The 16,653-nt window shown below is 42.7% G+C and overlaps 1 protein-coding gene across 3 annotated transcripts; it reads right to left on the reverse strand.

Moving 5' to 3' along the window:
- Positions 1-2,930: 2,930 nt before the first annotated feature.
- Positions 2,931-12,909, reverse strand: tmem177 (transmembrane protein 177). Of its 3 annotated transcripts, XM_043694237.1 has the most exons (3): positions 12,650-12,734; positions 6,253-6,284; positions 2,933-6,135 (listed from the first exon to the last, which is right to left on the reverse strand). In XM_043694237.1, the coding sequence occupies exons 2-3, from the start codon at positions 6,256-6,258 to the stop codon at positions 5,320-5,322; spliced, it is 822 nt and encodes a 273-aa protein (XP_043550172.1). In that variant the 5' UTR covers positions 6,259-6,284; positions 12,650-12,734; the 3' UTR covers positions 2,933-5,319. The 3 variants fall into 3 exon arrangements, with proteins under 3 accessions (XP_043550170.1, XP_043550172.1, XP_043550171.1); XM_043694235.1 differs by lacking the exon at positions 6,253-6,284 and having other exon boundaries at positions 2,931-6,135; positions 12,650-12,909; XM_043694236.1 differs by having other exon boundaries at positions 2,933-6,284.
- Between the last annotated feature and the right edge of the window lie 3,744 nt (positions 12,910-16,653).

Below are 16,653 nucleotides of genomic sequence, written 5' to 3' on the forward strand. Positions count from 1 at the left end.
CCCATAGTGGTAGGTGAAGGGGTAAATGTAGAGGAATGGGTCTGGATGGGTTGCTCTGCAGAGGGTCGGTGTGGACTTGAAGGGCCGAAGGGCCTGTTTCCATACTGTAGGAAATCTAATCTAAGCAGATTGGGATGTCTAGTCAGCAGACACTCACGCTAAACTGCCCTGTGGCCGAACACAATTCCCTCTCCCACTCCACCAAAGACATGCAATTCCTGGGCCACCTCCACCACCAGATTGACGCCTGGAGGATGAATACCTCATCTTTCACATTGGGACCTTCCAACCACATGGGATCAAATGTTGATTTCACCAGTTTTCTCATCTCCCTTCCCATCTTTTCACAGATCCAATTCAGCACCGCACTCTTGAACTGTCCTCCCTGTCCATCTATCTTCCCATCTACTTGCTCCACCCTCCGTTCCAACTTATCACCTTCACCCCTTACCTTCATCATAGAATCTCTGTGGAAACAGGTCCTTCAGCCAACAAGTCCACACTGACCCTCCGAAGAGCATTCCACCCAAACCCACTCCCCTACCCTATTACTCTACATTTACCCCGACTAATGCACCTAACCTACACATCCCTGAACACAATGGGGAATTTAGCATGGCTAGTTCACCTAACCTGCACATGTTTGGATTGTGGGAAGAAACTGGAGCACCCGGAGGAAACCCATGCAGACACGGGGACAATGTGCAAACTCCACACAGACAGTCGCCCGAGGTTACTGTCATCTACCTATCACTTTCCCAACTACCTTCCCCCCAGCCCCACCCATCTCTCAGCCCCCTTGGGCTTCTCCCACATTCCTGATGAAGAGTTTATGCTTGAAACATTGACTCTCCTGCTCCATGGATGTTGCTTGACCGGCTATGCTTTTCCAGCACCACACATTTTGACTCTTTTACATTGTTTGTATGTTCCTCACAAGCTCCCTCTTGTACTCTATTGTCCCCTCTTAACCAATCCCTTTCTTCTCTGTTGCTGAAATGAAAATTTCTCCCAGTCGTCAGGTATGCTGCTTTTTTGATCTGTGTGCCTTTTCTTTGGACCTTATATTCACCTTAATTTCCTTTGTGTGCAATGGTCAGACCACCTTTCCTATTTAACTTAGGCCAGACAGGAATGAACAACTGCTGCAGTTCATGCACTCTTTAAACGTTTGCCAGTGCCTCTCCACTGTCATCACTTTAAATCTATCACAACTAGCTCACACCTCAAACTATTGTGGATTCCTTTATTTCGATTCAGGACCTTAGTCTTAGAACAAACCACATCATTCTCCATCTTAATCATATTATGGTTACTCTTCCCCAAGAAGCCTTGCATAGCTAAATTGCAAATAATTCCTTCCTCATTACAGAATGCTCAGTCTCGGATGGCTTATTCTCTATGGGACACCAACCAACCCCACTGCCTTTGGCCAAACACTTCAACTTACCCCCCCAACCCCCCACTCCACCAAGGACATGCAAGTCCTGGGCTTCCTCCATTGCCACTCCCTAACCACCTGATGCCTGGATGATGAACAACTCATCTTCTGCCTTGGGACCCTCCAACTTCATGGCATCATTTCCCCTCCTCCCACCTTATCCCAGTTCCAAACTTCCAACTCAGCACCGGCCTCATGACCTGTCCATCTTCCTTCCCACCTATCCAGTCCACCCTTCTCTCCAACCTATCACCATTATACCCACCTCCGCCTACTTATCGCACTCTCAGCTATCATACCCCAGCCCCTGCTCCATCGCCCCCCCATTTATCTCACCACTCCCTTGGCTCACAGCGTCATTCCTGGTGAAGGGCTTTTGCCCAAAACATCAACTCTCCTGTTCCTCAGATGCTGCCTGACCTGCTGTGCCTTTGCAGCACCATACTCTCAACTCTCATTTCCAGCAGCTGCAGTCCTCATTTTCATCTGGCCTAGTTCCTCAACATATTGATCCAGAAAACCATCTTGACACCCCAAGAATTCATCCTCTACAGTATTGATATTGATTTGATTTGCCCTGTCATGTGCATATTAAAGTCATCCATAATTATAGTGGTATCTTCATTGCTTGAATCTCTAATTTCCTGTTTAATGCATTCCTCAACAGTAACACTACAGTTTAGGGGTCTGTATACTGTACATGTCAGTATCCCACTGTACTTTTTTGCCCCTTTGTGTTTCTGAGCTCGACCCACACAGGTTCTATTTCACTGGAGATCATATTCTTCCTCACTGTTACATTAATTTTCTTTAATCAATAATGCTACCCTACTTTCTTTTCCTTTTTGTCTGTCTTTCCTAAAGTTCCCATTCCTGGTCACTTGCATCTACATCTCTATAATCCCAAATATATCATACCTGCTTACAGTACATCTAATTGTTGACTAATTCATCCACTTTAAAGTGACTGCGTGTTAAAATACAAATCTTTAAGGTTTATGTTTTTAATGTTCTTCATCCCATTCATATTAATTTACAGCGGCCTTGTTCGATTCTTACTCTTGAAATCTCTGCTGATCACTTTTCTAATTTCCCATTGTCTTTTGTCCTTGCTCTGTTTTCCTGTCTTCTATGTATCTGCATAAGCTCTAATCTCCTGTAATTTTAGTTCATACCCTCCCCAATATCTAATCTTCAGATGAAAGTGGGAAACGTCACCCATTGTCACAAGTAGCTGTCCTGTGGTCACCAGCTAGCAGGATTCAGTTGGATGATTGACACAGTGTAAACCACCTGCTCCTAGACATCAGGTATATCAACGAGTTTTCAGGGTCTCATTGGACAGTTCTGGTCAGAAGGTCCTTGTAGTTGCCAGTCTGCATCAGGGAGCTGTTTTCTTCAGAAGGAAGATAGACCAGAAGAGATGGAGGGAAGACCCAGAGGAAGTTCCCTAGTACTTCGGCCAGACGGCAGGATGCTGCCTTCACAACTTTAATGAAATCAACACATTCCATGCCATCTGCCTGTTCTGTGCTTTAATGAACCATTCTTAATTGTCATAGGGTGTATATTGTCTAATTCACTAATGTATACAGCTAAACTGCTGTTTTGCAACAATCCTAACAAAATTCCTTACAAATAGTCAATATTTAAGTAACTGTGATCACACACCCCTAAAAATCAACACTTGCCAAATACACCATACGCAACTGAACTATACATAAACATAGATGGTCCACCTTCTTGTTTGTAGTTTATATATTGCTTCTACATGATGACTATATATGGGTGTTGCTTAATTGAATAGTTTGCTCATGGAACTGGAGCCCTTCTCATCTTATTGACCACAGATGTATTTTATTGGCTAAATGCACTGGTCTTGCAATGACACAATGGGATTCAATGCAGCCCAACATCATAGAAGCAGCATTTCCTAATTTATACAAACCATTCCAGTTAGCATATAAGTTAGAGGTTCATCAGTTTTAATTTAAGCAAATAAAGAGCTTAACAGGAGAAAAACAGGCAGCCTTGCAAAAGCACCATAATATTATACCATTTATTTTCTAAAAAAATGCAGATTGCTCGTACAGGATGAAAATAGCACATTACCAATCATTTAATCGTGGAGTGTAGCCCCTGTGATAAAGGATTTCTGCACATGCCTGTGAAACCTGAACCTCTTAGCAAAATGAGAACTCACAGGTAGAAGCTCTTTCTGCACTGTCAGACCACAGAGGTTTCAAAATCTATCTTGTACATACATATAAAAATCACAGAATTAGTTCTCTTAACATTCTGGTGGCAATTAGGCACAGGGCCCTCAGTCAATGTGAACGCCCATTATTTGCTACATTTGTTCCTTCTTTGTCAACGGTACATGGACATTGTCCTAATTACCCTTGGGAAGGTGGTGGTAAGCCGCCTTCTTGAACCACTGCTGATCCTGGGATGCAGATACACCCATGGAGCTGTTAGGAAGGGAAATAACATCCTGAAGTGTCAAGCTTAGAGGGAACTAACAATGCAACCAATTTATTTGCTTTTTCTGCACTTTTAACTTTTGACCACTATTACTTTTTTTATTTCAGAACTCTCTTAAAATGTCAAATATCCTGTGAAAGCGAATATTCATAATGTTCTCATTCTCATTAGTTACTCAAATTCATGCTACTAATGCATCTCTGATACTGCAAATGAGGTGGCCCAGCCATGTATATCATGCCGCTTTGCACACAATATGGGTGAGACCCAGAGGTTTGCCCACTGACAGTCAATGACTGGTGAACTTCACCTTTCAAGTCAGGTTCAAGATTTGATTATCAAACAAGGCTTGAGTTCAAGTGTAGCTCTTTTAGATTTAACTATCTTCATTCATGATTAAGCCACTATGTATAATCTGCAATTCTTGCGAGATCATCATAACCTCAAACAAAAGGATATCTGCACATGCCTGTGAAACCTGAACCTATTAGCAAAATTATAATTCAATACAAGAAAAATGTAAAGGAAAACACGAGTGATTGATATAGGTTTGCAAGCCATGTAAAACTGGCATGCTCTTGGACTCAGTAACTTGCATAAAAATGTAACAACATTTGGTCAATAAAAGGCAAAGAAAGAAAAACAAGTAGAATGCCAGTCTCTCAGTTTCCTGCTTTTTGCCATGATCTGTGTCTGAATTTTATGAAATTAGATGATCCTTTGCTATAAAGGATAATTTAGTCAGTTTGGCAATGTAATAGGTAATAAGTCACCAGAACACCAGTGAATCTTTATCAATCACCACACTGGAACAGCTCATTACAAGGTGCAGCAGAACTTCCTATCCACAAAATGCATTTTTGTGATGCTGGGAGATGCTTCCCTCACAGAGAATCTGGGAGAACAGGAGAAAGCACACAGTTTGGGGCACACAGTAAACAAAGGAAAGCAAAATTGGAGAGAATTCACTGCACAAGATATTGTGCAAATGTGTACCTAATTGGGGGATGTGTCAATGGCAAAGGCAGCATTTGTCACCCATCCCTTACTGTTCTTAAGACGGTAGTGATGTAACTTTCTTGAACTGTTCCAATCCTTCTGGTGCATGGACACCCACAGTATCCTTATGGAAAGATTGCCATGATTTTGACTCAGCAATAACCAAGGAACCGCAATATGGTTCCAAATCAAGATGGTGTGTGGCTTTCAGGTGAACTTGCAGGTGGTGGTATCTGATACCTCTGTGCTTCTAGGTAAGGGTTGCAAATTTGAGAGATGTTGTCGAATGAGCCATGATGAGTTGCTGCAGTGCATCCTGTCGATAGTATACACTGCTGCCACTGTAGTGGATAGAATGAATATTTAAGTTGGTGGATGGGGTACAATTCACTGGTTTACATCCAGCAGTCTTTCAGAGTATTTTCAATCATCTCTTTTCTGGAGGTGTAAGGAGCATGTTTCAATCTGAACCAATGCCTTGGGAACAGATTTCCATTTGTTGCATACATTTCCACTCCTTTTTTACCCAGAAGAAAACGAAATGTTCTATTCCGTGCAAGTACTTTATCATAAAACTCAATGCCTCCTTCTGCATAGTTCTTTGATATTGTAGCTGTGCGGTGGTCTGATCTATAGTCAAGCCAGTGACTAACTGTATCAGAAAGAAGAAAGTAACCTATAAGTCCCACTGCTACTACAGTCAAGTTGAAAAAGCCACGTACTAATACAGGACCAGAGTACAAACCTAGGGCTTGTTTTGCTGCCACCCCAGTCAGATATGTGCCTGCTAAACAGACTGATCCCACCAGTGAATAAATGATAGGGCTGTTGCTCTGCAAATACATAATCTCTCGAGCTATGGCAAACTTCTGTGCATTAGGTGAAAAGGTGAGGGATTCCCTTAGGGCTTTTCCCACCTCACTGTCCCATTTGACGTCTCTGCCATTGATCATGACAATTCGATTTGTTATTCCTTTTCCTTCATCATCTGTGCTGTTGAAGTTGGCAGGGATGCCAATGATGGCACCAGCCGGTAACCAAGGGACACCCGCACTCACTGGCTGAAAGCTGAAGGCAGCAAACGCTGTGTAATTCTGTGTTGAATCCACCCCAGCATCTTTAAGAACCTCTTGAAAAGTATCTTGCAATTTGTCTGAAAGTTCAGCAGGGATCCCTCTTGACCAAGCTTGGTACAACTTTCCATACGTCTGCTGGGGGAAAACATGACAGAAGGCATTGGTGACAAACAGCCCTCCACAGGAAACAGCCAGCAACTTTAATCTATGCCTGGTGGCAAATACAGTAAGTTTCCTAACAAATTGACTTGCCATCATCCAAGTGTTTGTATGGGTGAGTATATCTGCAAGAAAAAACATACCATTTAGACAGGAGTGGTCAGTTTGATTTCTCAGTTATGTGCTTACAGCCCCTTGAGTTGTTCAATCCTTCAATTAGATCATTCTTCTCCTGCATCTCAACTCCTTTTAAATATCTTTGTATCATATCCATCGATCTCATAACCTAACAAAACTCCATCAAACAATTGTTTTGATAGCTTCAATTTTGCTGCTCCCACAAACCTTTGGGAGAGATGTCCAAATTTGTATCGTGTGTAGGGAAGTAAACACGTCCTCACATCCTACCTAAATTGCCTCACTCAAACTTCTGATCACTTGCCTTTATTTTGATTTCTTCAACAAAATAAATAATTCCACTGTACCTACCCTCGACAGTTGAAACAACTCAATCAGATCACTCTTCAGTCTAATTTTCATTTCTAATGGGAGCTGGTGTTGCTGGCAAAGTAAGCAATTATTGCTCATTGCTAATTGCCCTTGAAAAGCTGGTTGAATATGTTAATTTGATACCCAGAATAAAAAGCCAAACTCAAAACGTGCTCGATAAACTCGGCTGGACCGGCAACCTTCGTGTTGGGGGGGGAGAAGGAGAGAGAGTGAGAGTCAGAGAGAGAGAGAGAGAGAGAGAGAGAGAGAGAACAGAGATAGAGAGAGATAGAGAGAGATAGAGAGAGATAGAGAGAGATAGAGAGAGATAGAGAGAGATAGAGAGAGATAGAGAGAGATAGAGAGAGATAGAGAGAGATAGAGAGAGATAGAGAGAGATAGAGAGAGATAGAGAGAGATAGAGAGAGATAGAGAGAGATAGAGAGAGATAGAGAGAGATAGAGAGAGATAGAGAGAGATAGAGAGAGATAGAGAGAGATAGAGAGAGATAGAGAGAGATAGAGAGAGATAGAGAGAGATAGAGAGAGATAGAGAGAGATAGAGAGAGATAGAGAGAGATAGAGAGAGATAGAGAGAGATAGAGAGAGATAGAGAGAGATAGAGGGGGAGAGTGAGAGCGAGAGAGAGAATGAAAAAGAGAGTGAGAGTGAGACAGTGAGAGGGAGAATGAGTGTGTGAGAGAGAGAAAAACAGAGTTAACATTTCAAGTCCAATGTGATTGTTCTTCAGAACTGAAGGGGACTAGATAATGATGGATTTCATGCTCGGTTGTGACGGAAAATAATCTGAATGAGTTGTCGAGCCCTATGTTGGTTCTTCAAGCTATAAAGTGCCTAAGCAGAAAATGAGATGTGATTTGCTTGGGCTTCACTAGAACAATGCAGCAGCACATCTCGGACAGAAATGTCTGAATATGATCTCTCATTTTCCAGTCCACTTCAGTTCCAAAGAAGAAACATATTGAACTCCAAATGTTAACTCTATTTCTTCCATCACAGACGGTGCCAAACCTGCTGATTTTCTCCAGCACATTTTGTTTGCATTTCAGATCGCCAGCAGCTAAAGTACTTTGCCTTTATTTGAGGTCTGTACCTACAGGGAGTTAGAAGAAAGAGAGATGATTTTCCAGAAATATACAAGATTTTATAAGAACATAAGAACTGGGAGCAGGAGTAGGCCATCTGGCCCTTTGAGCCTGCTCCGCTGTTCAATAAGATCATGGCTGATCTTTTTGTGGCCTCAGCTCCACTTACCCGCCTTCTCACCATAATCTTTAATTCCTTTACTGTTCGAAAAAAATCGACCTTAGTTTTAAAAATATTTCCTGAGGAAGCCTCAATCACTTCCATGGACAGGGAATTCTACAGATTCACAACCCTCTGGGTGAAGAAGTTCCTTCTCAATTCGGTCCTAAGTCTACTCCCCCTAATTTTGAGGCTATGCCCTTTTGTCCTAGTTTCACCTGCCAGTGGAGACACTCTCTCTGCTCCTATTTATTTATTCCCTTCATTATTTTATAAGTTTCTATAAGATTCCCCCTCATTCTTCCACATTTCATTGAATATAATCTCAGCCTCTCCTCATAAACCAACCTCTTCAACTCCGGAATCAACCTAGTGAACCTCCTCTGCACCCCCTCTTGTGCCCTCAATAAAGGAGACCAACATTGCACACAGTACGCGAGGTGTGACCTCACCAATACCCTATACAGCTGCAACATAACCTCCCTGCTTTTAAACTCAATCCTTCAGCAATGAAGGACAAAATTTCATTTGCCTTCTTAGTTAGCTGTTGCACCTATAGACCAACCTTCTGTGATTCAGGTACAAGGACACCCAGGTCCCTCTGCACAGCAGCATGCTGTACTTTCTTACTATTCAAGTATTAGTCCTTTTTACTGTTATTCCTACTGAAATGGATTACTTCATATTTATTAACATTGTACTCCATCTATCAGACCTTTGCCCACTCACTCAAACTATCTTTTTGAAAGTTTCATAATCCTCTGCTTTACCACTCATCTTAGTGTCATCTGGAAACTTTGACACACTATACATGGACCCCAACTCCAAATCATTTATATAAATTGTGAATAATGGCGGTCCCAACACTGATCCCGGAGGCACACCACTAGTCACTAATTGTCAATGAGAATAGCACTCATTTATCCCCACTCTTTGCTTTATGTTGGTTAACCAATCCTCTATCCATGCTAATACATTGTCCATAATACCTTGCGTCTTTTCCTTATGCAGCAACCTTTTGTGAGTGGATTCCCAGTGAATGTTTCCACCTTGGTGGGGGTGGGGGGGGGGCGGCGATGGAAACACTAAAATGAGCTATGATGTGGAGGTGCTGGTTTTGGACTGAGTCAGAAGACACCAGGTTTTGGTCCAACAGATTTATTTGAAATCACAAGCTTTCGGAGTGCTGCTCCTTTGTCAGGTTAAGTCAGGTTCACCTGACAAGGGAGCAGCGCTCCAAAGGCTTGTGATTTCAAATAAACTTGTCAGACCAAAACCTAGTGTCATGTGACTTCTGACCTAAAACTAGCTGATATTGTTTAAGAATAAAGGGCTGGCCTTTTAAGACAGAGAGTAGTTTTTTTTTTCTGAGGGTCATTGGTCATTGGGCAGTATGGTGGCTCAGTGGTTAGTACTGCTACCTCACAGCACCAGGGACTTGGGTTTGATTCCAGCCTTGGGCGACTATCTTTGTGGAACTTGCACATTCTCCCCATGTCTGCATGGGTTTCCTCCGGGTGGTCCGGTTTTCTCCCACAATCAAAGATGTGCAGGTTAGGTGAATTGGCCATGCTAAATTGCCCATAGTGTTCAGGGATGTGTAGGTTAGGTGCATTAATCAGGGGTAAATGTAGAGTAAAGGGGAATGGGTTTGGGTGGGACACTCTTCGGAGGGTTGGTGTGGACTTGTTGGGCTTCTTTTTACCCCAGAGGTACTGAAGTTCAGGTCTTTATATTTATTCAAGGCTGAATTATACAGATTTCTATTACACAAATGATTCCAGAAGACTGGAGTAGAAGGATGCAGAAGTTATGCTGCAAATATACATAACCCAGTTAGACCCCACTTAGAGGTGTGCAGACTGGAGGATATATTAGCACGGAGCATGTACAATATAGGTTTACAAGAATGATACTGGACCTTTAGGGATTAGGTTATGAGGAGAGACCACACCAATTAGGTCTGATTTCTCTAGAATTTAGAAGGTTAAAGGGTGACCAGATCAAAGTCTTCAAGATATTGACAAGAAACGAGTGGGTATATAGAGATAAACTATTTCCACTGGTTGTGGATTCTAGAACTAGGCAGCATAGTCTGACAATGAGGTCCAGACCATTCAGGAGAACTTTCAGGAAGCAATTCCACACAGAAAAGGTGGTAGGTGTTTGGAACTTTTTTCCACAAACTGCAGTGGATGCTGCACCAGTTTTAATCTGAGAGAGATAAATGTTTGGTCACTAAAGGTATTAAGGGATATGGACTAAAGGTAGGCATATAGGCCACAGATCAGCCACGATCTCACTGAATGGTGGAACAAGTTCAAGGGGTTGAATGGCCTATTCTTATGTTCCTACATAAAGATTATGAGGTGCAGATAGAAAAGTAGAGATAAGACTTGAACCAGATCTTACTGACAAGTAAAGCATGTTACAAGAGCTAAATGACCTGCTCCTGCTCCCAAGTACCATGAGTCATCTTCTTGAACAGTTGCCGTCTTTGTGGCATAAGTACACCCACACTGCTATTAGGGAGCTCCAGGATTTTGACAGTGCGGGAATGGCAATGTGGTTGCAAGCCCAAATAGTGTTCGGATTATTGGGGGACTTGCAGGTGATATCATTCCCATGCATATGCTGCCCTTGTGGCAGGGGTCTGAGTTTGAAAGATTCAAAGGAAGGAGATTTGGTAACAATCTCAAGCCTAGTCTGACCTTAGCCAATAAGTGAGGGTTGGCATATTGGTAACATCACTAGTAATCCAGAACCCCAAACTAATGTTCTAGGTCCATAAGACCATAAGACATAGGAGTGGAAGTAAGGCCATTCGGCCCATCGAGTCCACTCCGCCATTCAATCATGGCTGATGCGCATTTCAGCTCCACTTACCAGCGTTCTCCCCGTAGCCCTTAATTCCTCGAGACAACAAGAATCTATCAATCTCGGCCTTGAAGACATTTAGCGTCCCGGCTTCCACTGCACTCCGTGGCAATGAATTCCACAGGCCCACCACTCTCTGGCTGAAGAAATGCCTCCGCATTTCTGTTCTGAAATGACCCCCTCTAATTCTAAGGCTGTGTCCACGGGTCCTAGTCTCCTCGTTTAACTGAAACAATTTCCTAGCATCCACCTTTTCCAAGCCATGTATTATTTTGTACGTCTCTATTAAGTCTCCCCTTAATCTTCTAAACTCCAACGAATACAATCCCAGTATCCTCAGCCCTTCCTCATATGTTAGACCTGTCATTCCAGGGATCATCCGTGTGAATCTCCGCTGGACACGTTCCAGTGCCAGTATGTCCTTCCTGAGGTGTGGGGACCAAAACTGGACACAGTACTCCAAATGGGGCCTAACCAGAGCTTTATAAAGTCTTAGTAGTACATCTCTGCTTTTATATTCCAACCCTCTTGAGATAAGAGACAACATTGCATTCGCTTTCTTAATCACGGACTCAACCTGCATGTTTACCTTTAGAGAATCCTCGACTAGCACTCCCAGATCACTTTGTGCTTTGGGTTTATTAATTTTCTCACCATTTGGTCAAAATGGATTTGAACCCTACCATGGCAGATGGTGAAAGTTGATTTCAATAGAAATCTGACATAAAATGTTGGCACAGTGGCAACCACATAACTACTGAAAAGGCTCATATAGTTCACTTAGGGAAAAGAATCTGCTGCCTTTGCTTTATTTGGCCTACATGGGACTTCAATCCCACATCAACATGGTTGCCTCTCAAAATAACTTCAAGGTAATTGGGGATGACTTATTACTGACCCCACTGAATGGCAGAACTGACTCAAAGAACTGAGAGGCCTATTCTTGTACCACACCTGCAACTGCTTATCTCTTCACAAATGCTGCCTGACCTGCCACGTTTCTCTACCTTTTTTTGTGTTTGTTTCAGATTTCTAGCATCATCATTGTTTCTGCTTTAATTTGGAAGGTCCAAATGACCAATTACTGCTTCCCAAGTGCTATGCACCCCCTTTCTCGAACCACAGCAATCCAAGGGCTGAGGTGTAAGGTCACCCATGGTGCCATTAGGGAGTTCCAGAATTCTGACTCAGTAGCACCAAGGGAACAGCGATATTGTTCCAAGTCAGCATGCCCACAACCCATAAGCAAATATTAATTATAATTAAAAAGAAATGGTTAAAACCCTACTTTGGGCCGATCTGCCTTCATCCACAACATCCCAAACTGTTCCCCGAAGTAAAGATTTGGGAGAATTACGTGACGTGCACGGGTGGCTCCGTGGTTAGCACTGCTGCCTCACAGCAACCGGGACCCGGGTTTGAGTCACTGTGTGGAGTTTGTACATTCTCTCAGTGTCTGTGTGGGTTTGCTCCGGTTTCCTCCCACATCCAAAGATGAGCAAGGTTAGATGGGTTACCAATTGGAAAGGAAGGGATGGGATGGTCTTTGGAGGGTCAGCGTGGACTCGATGGGCCAAATGGCCTGCATTCACACTGTATGGATTTTATTACTGGAAACAAGCATTTGTGAGACGTTTATTTTCTCCTCTTCCCTCTACAAATGAAAGGCGAGCAGCAAAGCTGAGACAGAGGCAGAGGCAGGCCAGACCCCAGTCCCAGCCTTAACTCCTTGCTCCTTTTTTATGGTCACCCCGGGATACACTTCACAATAGACAGAGGATGGGGAATGCCATTTCAAATCCACTAACAACCCCCAACCCCCAACCCCTCCCTGCTCTCGGATTGATTTTTCTTTTTACCTCAGACTCCAGGACAACCTCAAACACAGACCGGCTTTTTTTCCCCTCCCAGTCGTTTACGACACTTTCCAGCAGCTGCTCCCAGAATACGGCGGACTTCGGGTCGCTGGTCTCTCCCGTCGGGGATGAAGCCGCCGGAGTCGCCATCTTTGTAAAGTTACGAGGGTGTGCGGCCACGAAGGTGCGGATCAATGAGTATCCATCTTTGTAAGGTAATGTCAATGGGCGGCCATCTTTGTAAGGTAGAGTCAATGAGCAGCTATTTTTATAAACTCCATGAGCGGCCATGTTTATGAGGTGGAGCCCATGAGCAACCATTTCTGGAGAGTCAAATGAATAACCTTTGATGAAGGTTAATGTGTTAATATTTGTATACTGGATGCAGCTAGGGGGAGGAGTTGAGTTAAAAAAAGTAAAATATGTTTTAAAAATTAATTCCTTCAGCTAGACCCCTTACACACACATACAAACACACATTGTATCTTCTACTTGGGTTAATGTAATTTTCTTTTTCAGTTGGTGGACATTGAAAACCTGAAATCGGAACTGAAAATGATGGAAATACCCAACAAGTCCATCTTTCTCAGCCTTATGTCGAAACAAGAATTCTGCCCTATCGCTCTATGTGACAGCAGTTTCAAAGACTCACAACCCACTTAGAAAAAAAAATCCCCCTCATCTCAGTCTTTGTGATGATGATGTCACTTGAAAAAGGTTATTTTGTCCTGGGTTTTTGAACAGAGGAATGTAAACGCAGAGGTTCCAAAGTGGCTTGGGAGCTAGCCTGAATCAATAGTCATGCTGCGGAGGAGCTGGTGTTGGATTTGGATGGACAAAGTTAAAAATCACACAACATCAGGTTATATCCAAAAGGTTTATTTGGAAGCACTAGCTAGCTTTTGGAGCTCTGCTCCTACATCAGGTAGCTGTGTAGCAGGACCATAAGACAAAAAATTTATAGCAAAAGATTACAATGTCATATAAAAAAATAGCTCAGTCAAGAGGACTCTAATTTCACACCTTTAATGCATTGTCTGAGCTGAGATGTTACCTATTTTTCATAAAACTGTACGTTATCTCGAGAATGTGACTTAAAAGAAGTTCTGGGATCTACATATTAATGAACCAAAACCTGCAACCCATTTTAAAAGATGAAAGACTTAACAGCAATCTAGGTTTGTTCAATATATCATTTCAGCTGCAAGACACTGTAATCTTTTACTATAATTTCTGTATCTTATGGTCCTGCTCCACAGCTACCTGATGAAGGAGCAGTGCTCCAAAAGCTAGTGCTTCCAAATAAACCTGTTGAACTATAACGTGGTGTTGTGTGATTTTTAACTGAATAGTGTAAGAGCCTTTTGGTCTTTTTAAAATGGTTTAACAATGGGAGGGGAGTGGCTGGTTCTTCCCAAGTCAGGGTTTTCTAGCTCTAGCAGTCACAAGATGCTTGAATCCAGTTGTAAGCTTCAGTAAATGATTCCTGAAGGACTTTCTGTGAAATTTCTCTGCATGTTGTTCCCTCCTGCCTGTAAGGATCTGTGTTTGAATTTACCTTTTTGCCAAGGAGTGTGTTTAGGGGATGTTACCGTATTGGAACAGTTAATTAGTTATAGGTACAGTGTCGGGTTGGTTAGGTTTTCCAGTAGTTAAGTTGTTCTAAATTCTGCTTTCCTTTGTTCGTCTTTTAACTACAGTGTTTAAATAAATTGTGCTTTTCTTAAAGCTGAGTGGTTTGACCAGTTGCATAACTCCTGGAACCTACTTCACATCTACCTTTAAAACAAATAAAATTTAGCGTCTTCTTAAGTATTTTGAAGAAGTCTGGCCTGGTCCATAACAGTCTGAAAAATTATGCCTTTGTTTTAAGAGTTATGGACTTTGGTTCTGGACTGTTTGTGAGAATAAACACCATTTCTGCATTTACCTGTTTAAGCCCCTTCAAAATCAAATCTATTTCATTGAGATCACCACTTATTCTTATAAATTCCAGAGAGTACAGTCTCAACCTTGTTTAGCCTTTGCTCATAAAACAATCCCTCCGTACCAGGAATAATCAGTGTGAAACTTGTCTGAACTGCCTCCAAAGGAATGGTCCTTAAATAAAGGGACCAAAACTGCACATAATATTCCAAATGAGGTATCATCAGCACCTTATACAGTTACAGTAAGACTCCCTGACTCTTACACTTCAACACCCTCCCCCCTTGAAATAAGACCAAAATTTCTACTAGCTTCCAGACTACCTGTTGCACTGGGTGCTACTTGTAGTGATTGTAATGAGGTCAGAAGTCACACGACATCAGGTTATAGCCCAACAGGTTTGTTTGAAATCGTAAGCTTTTGGACCACTTCTCCTTCATCAAGTGAAGTGCAGAAATTTGTTGGACTGTAACACCTGTCGTGTGACTTCTGACCTTGTCCATCCTAGTCCAACACCGGCACCTCCATATCATGGAATAAGGTCAGCCAGGTGGACCCCATAAAATATGAGCTCCTGGATTGGGGCTGTTAATCTGGTCCAATCAAGCAGCCTGCCTGACAGATAGAAATAGGAGTGTCAGTGGTTCTGTTCGCTCTGAGAGCTGATCAGTGTCAAGGACTTGGCAAAAGTGAGGACTGCAGATGCTGGAAACCAGACTTTAGATTAGAGTGGTGCTGGAAAAGCACAGCAGGTCAGGCAACATCCAAAGAGCAGGAAAATTGACGTTCCGGGCATAAGCCCTTCATCAGGAATGAAGCAGGTCAGGCAGCATTTGAGGAGCAGGAAAATCAACTTTTCCGATGAAGAGCTTTTGCCCGCAGTGTCAAGGACTCTCCATACATAAAGGGTAACTTGGTGATGGCATACCAGCATTTGTGGAGTTGTTTTAGTGGCAACGAGAGAAAAGCACTCTCCAGAAGAATTTTATTTGCAACATTAATTTTTGAGTTAGGGTAGGCTTTTCTGGCATCATTATTTGGAAAGCTTGACTTGCTTGATCTTGCCATCGAAAACTGGGCCCAGGATGTGGAAAGAACGGGTTATATTTTCTTGGCAAATGACATTGGGGCAGATGAAAAGCAACAAGTTATTCTCCTGGCAGTTTGTGGACCCACAGCTTTTTTGGTTATTAGGAGCCTAACTTTCTCTGGGGCACCAGACACTAAAGCTTTTCAAGATTTGATGGATTTAGTTGAGGAATATTACTATCCCCAAGCCTCCTTTAATTCTGAGATTCTACCGAATTTTCCTCAGCAAATCGAAACCAGGGGAATCTGTATCAGGATTTTTGACAAGGTTAAGATGACTGGGTTCTGGGATCTGGGTTCAATTCCCATCTCGGGCAGATGTCTGTGTGGAGTTTGCACAATGTCTGCATGGGTGTGCTCCGGCTTCCTCCAACAATCCAAAGATGTGCAGGTTAGGTAAATTGACGGTGCTAAATTGCCTGTAGTGTTAGATGCAGGGATAAATGTAAGGGAATGGGTCTGGGTGGGTTGCTCTTTGGACGGTCGGTGTAGACTTGTTGGACTGAAGGGCCTGTTTCCACACTGTAGGGAATCGAAGAAAAACAAAGTCTGATGGGTCTGCTCGCTTTTGTGGGGATTTTAACCAAACAGTAAAATGCTTTTTACAGCTGGACAAATATCCACTTCCTCACTTCGAGGATTTATATGTAAAACTAGCACATAAATTTTTAATAATGGACACAAACCCCTGCTAGGTCTACTTAAGGAGGACAAGGCAGTGCTGCCGATAGTTTCAGGCCAAATTCAGCAGTGGACTCTAATACTAAATGTGCATTGTTACAAGTTGAGACACTGTCCAGGAGGCCAAGTAACAAATGCGGATGTGTTGAGCTGCCTCCCACTGGCAGATACACCACCGGTGGTATCACCCCTGGAAGAGTTCGTAACGGTTTTAAATTTTCTGGACACATTTCCAGTCACAGCTGACAATATTAGACTATGGACATAGAAGGATCTGGTCCTGGCAAAACTGAAACAGCTGGTGGTGATGG

Source organism: Chiloscyllium plagiosum, chromosome 7 (genome assembly GCF_004010195.1).
Source record: "Chiloscyllium plagiosum isolate BGI_BamShark_2017 chromosome 7, ASM401019v2, whole genome shotgun sequence".
In the NCBI taxonomy this organism is placed as follows: domain Eukaryota; kingdom Metazoa; phylum Chordata; class Chondrichthyes; order Orectolobiformes; family Hemiscylliidae; genus Chiloscyllium; species Chiloscyllium plagiosum.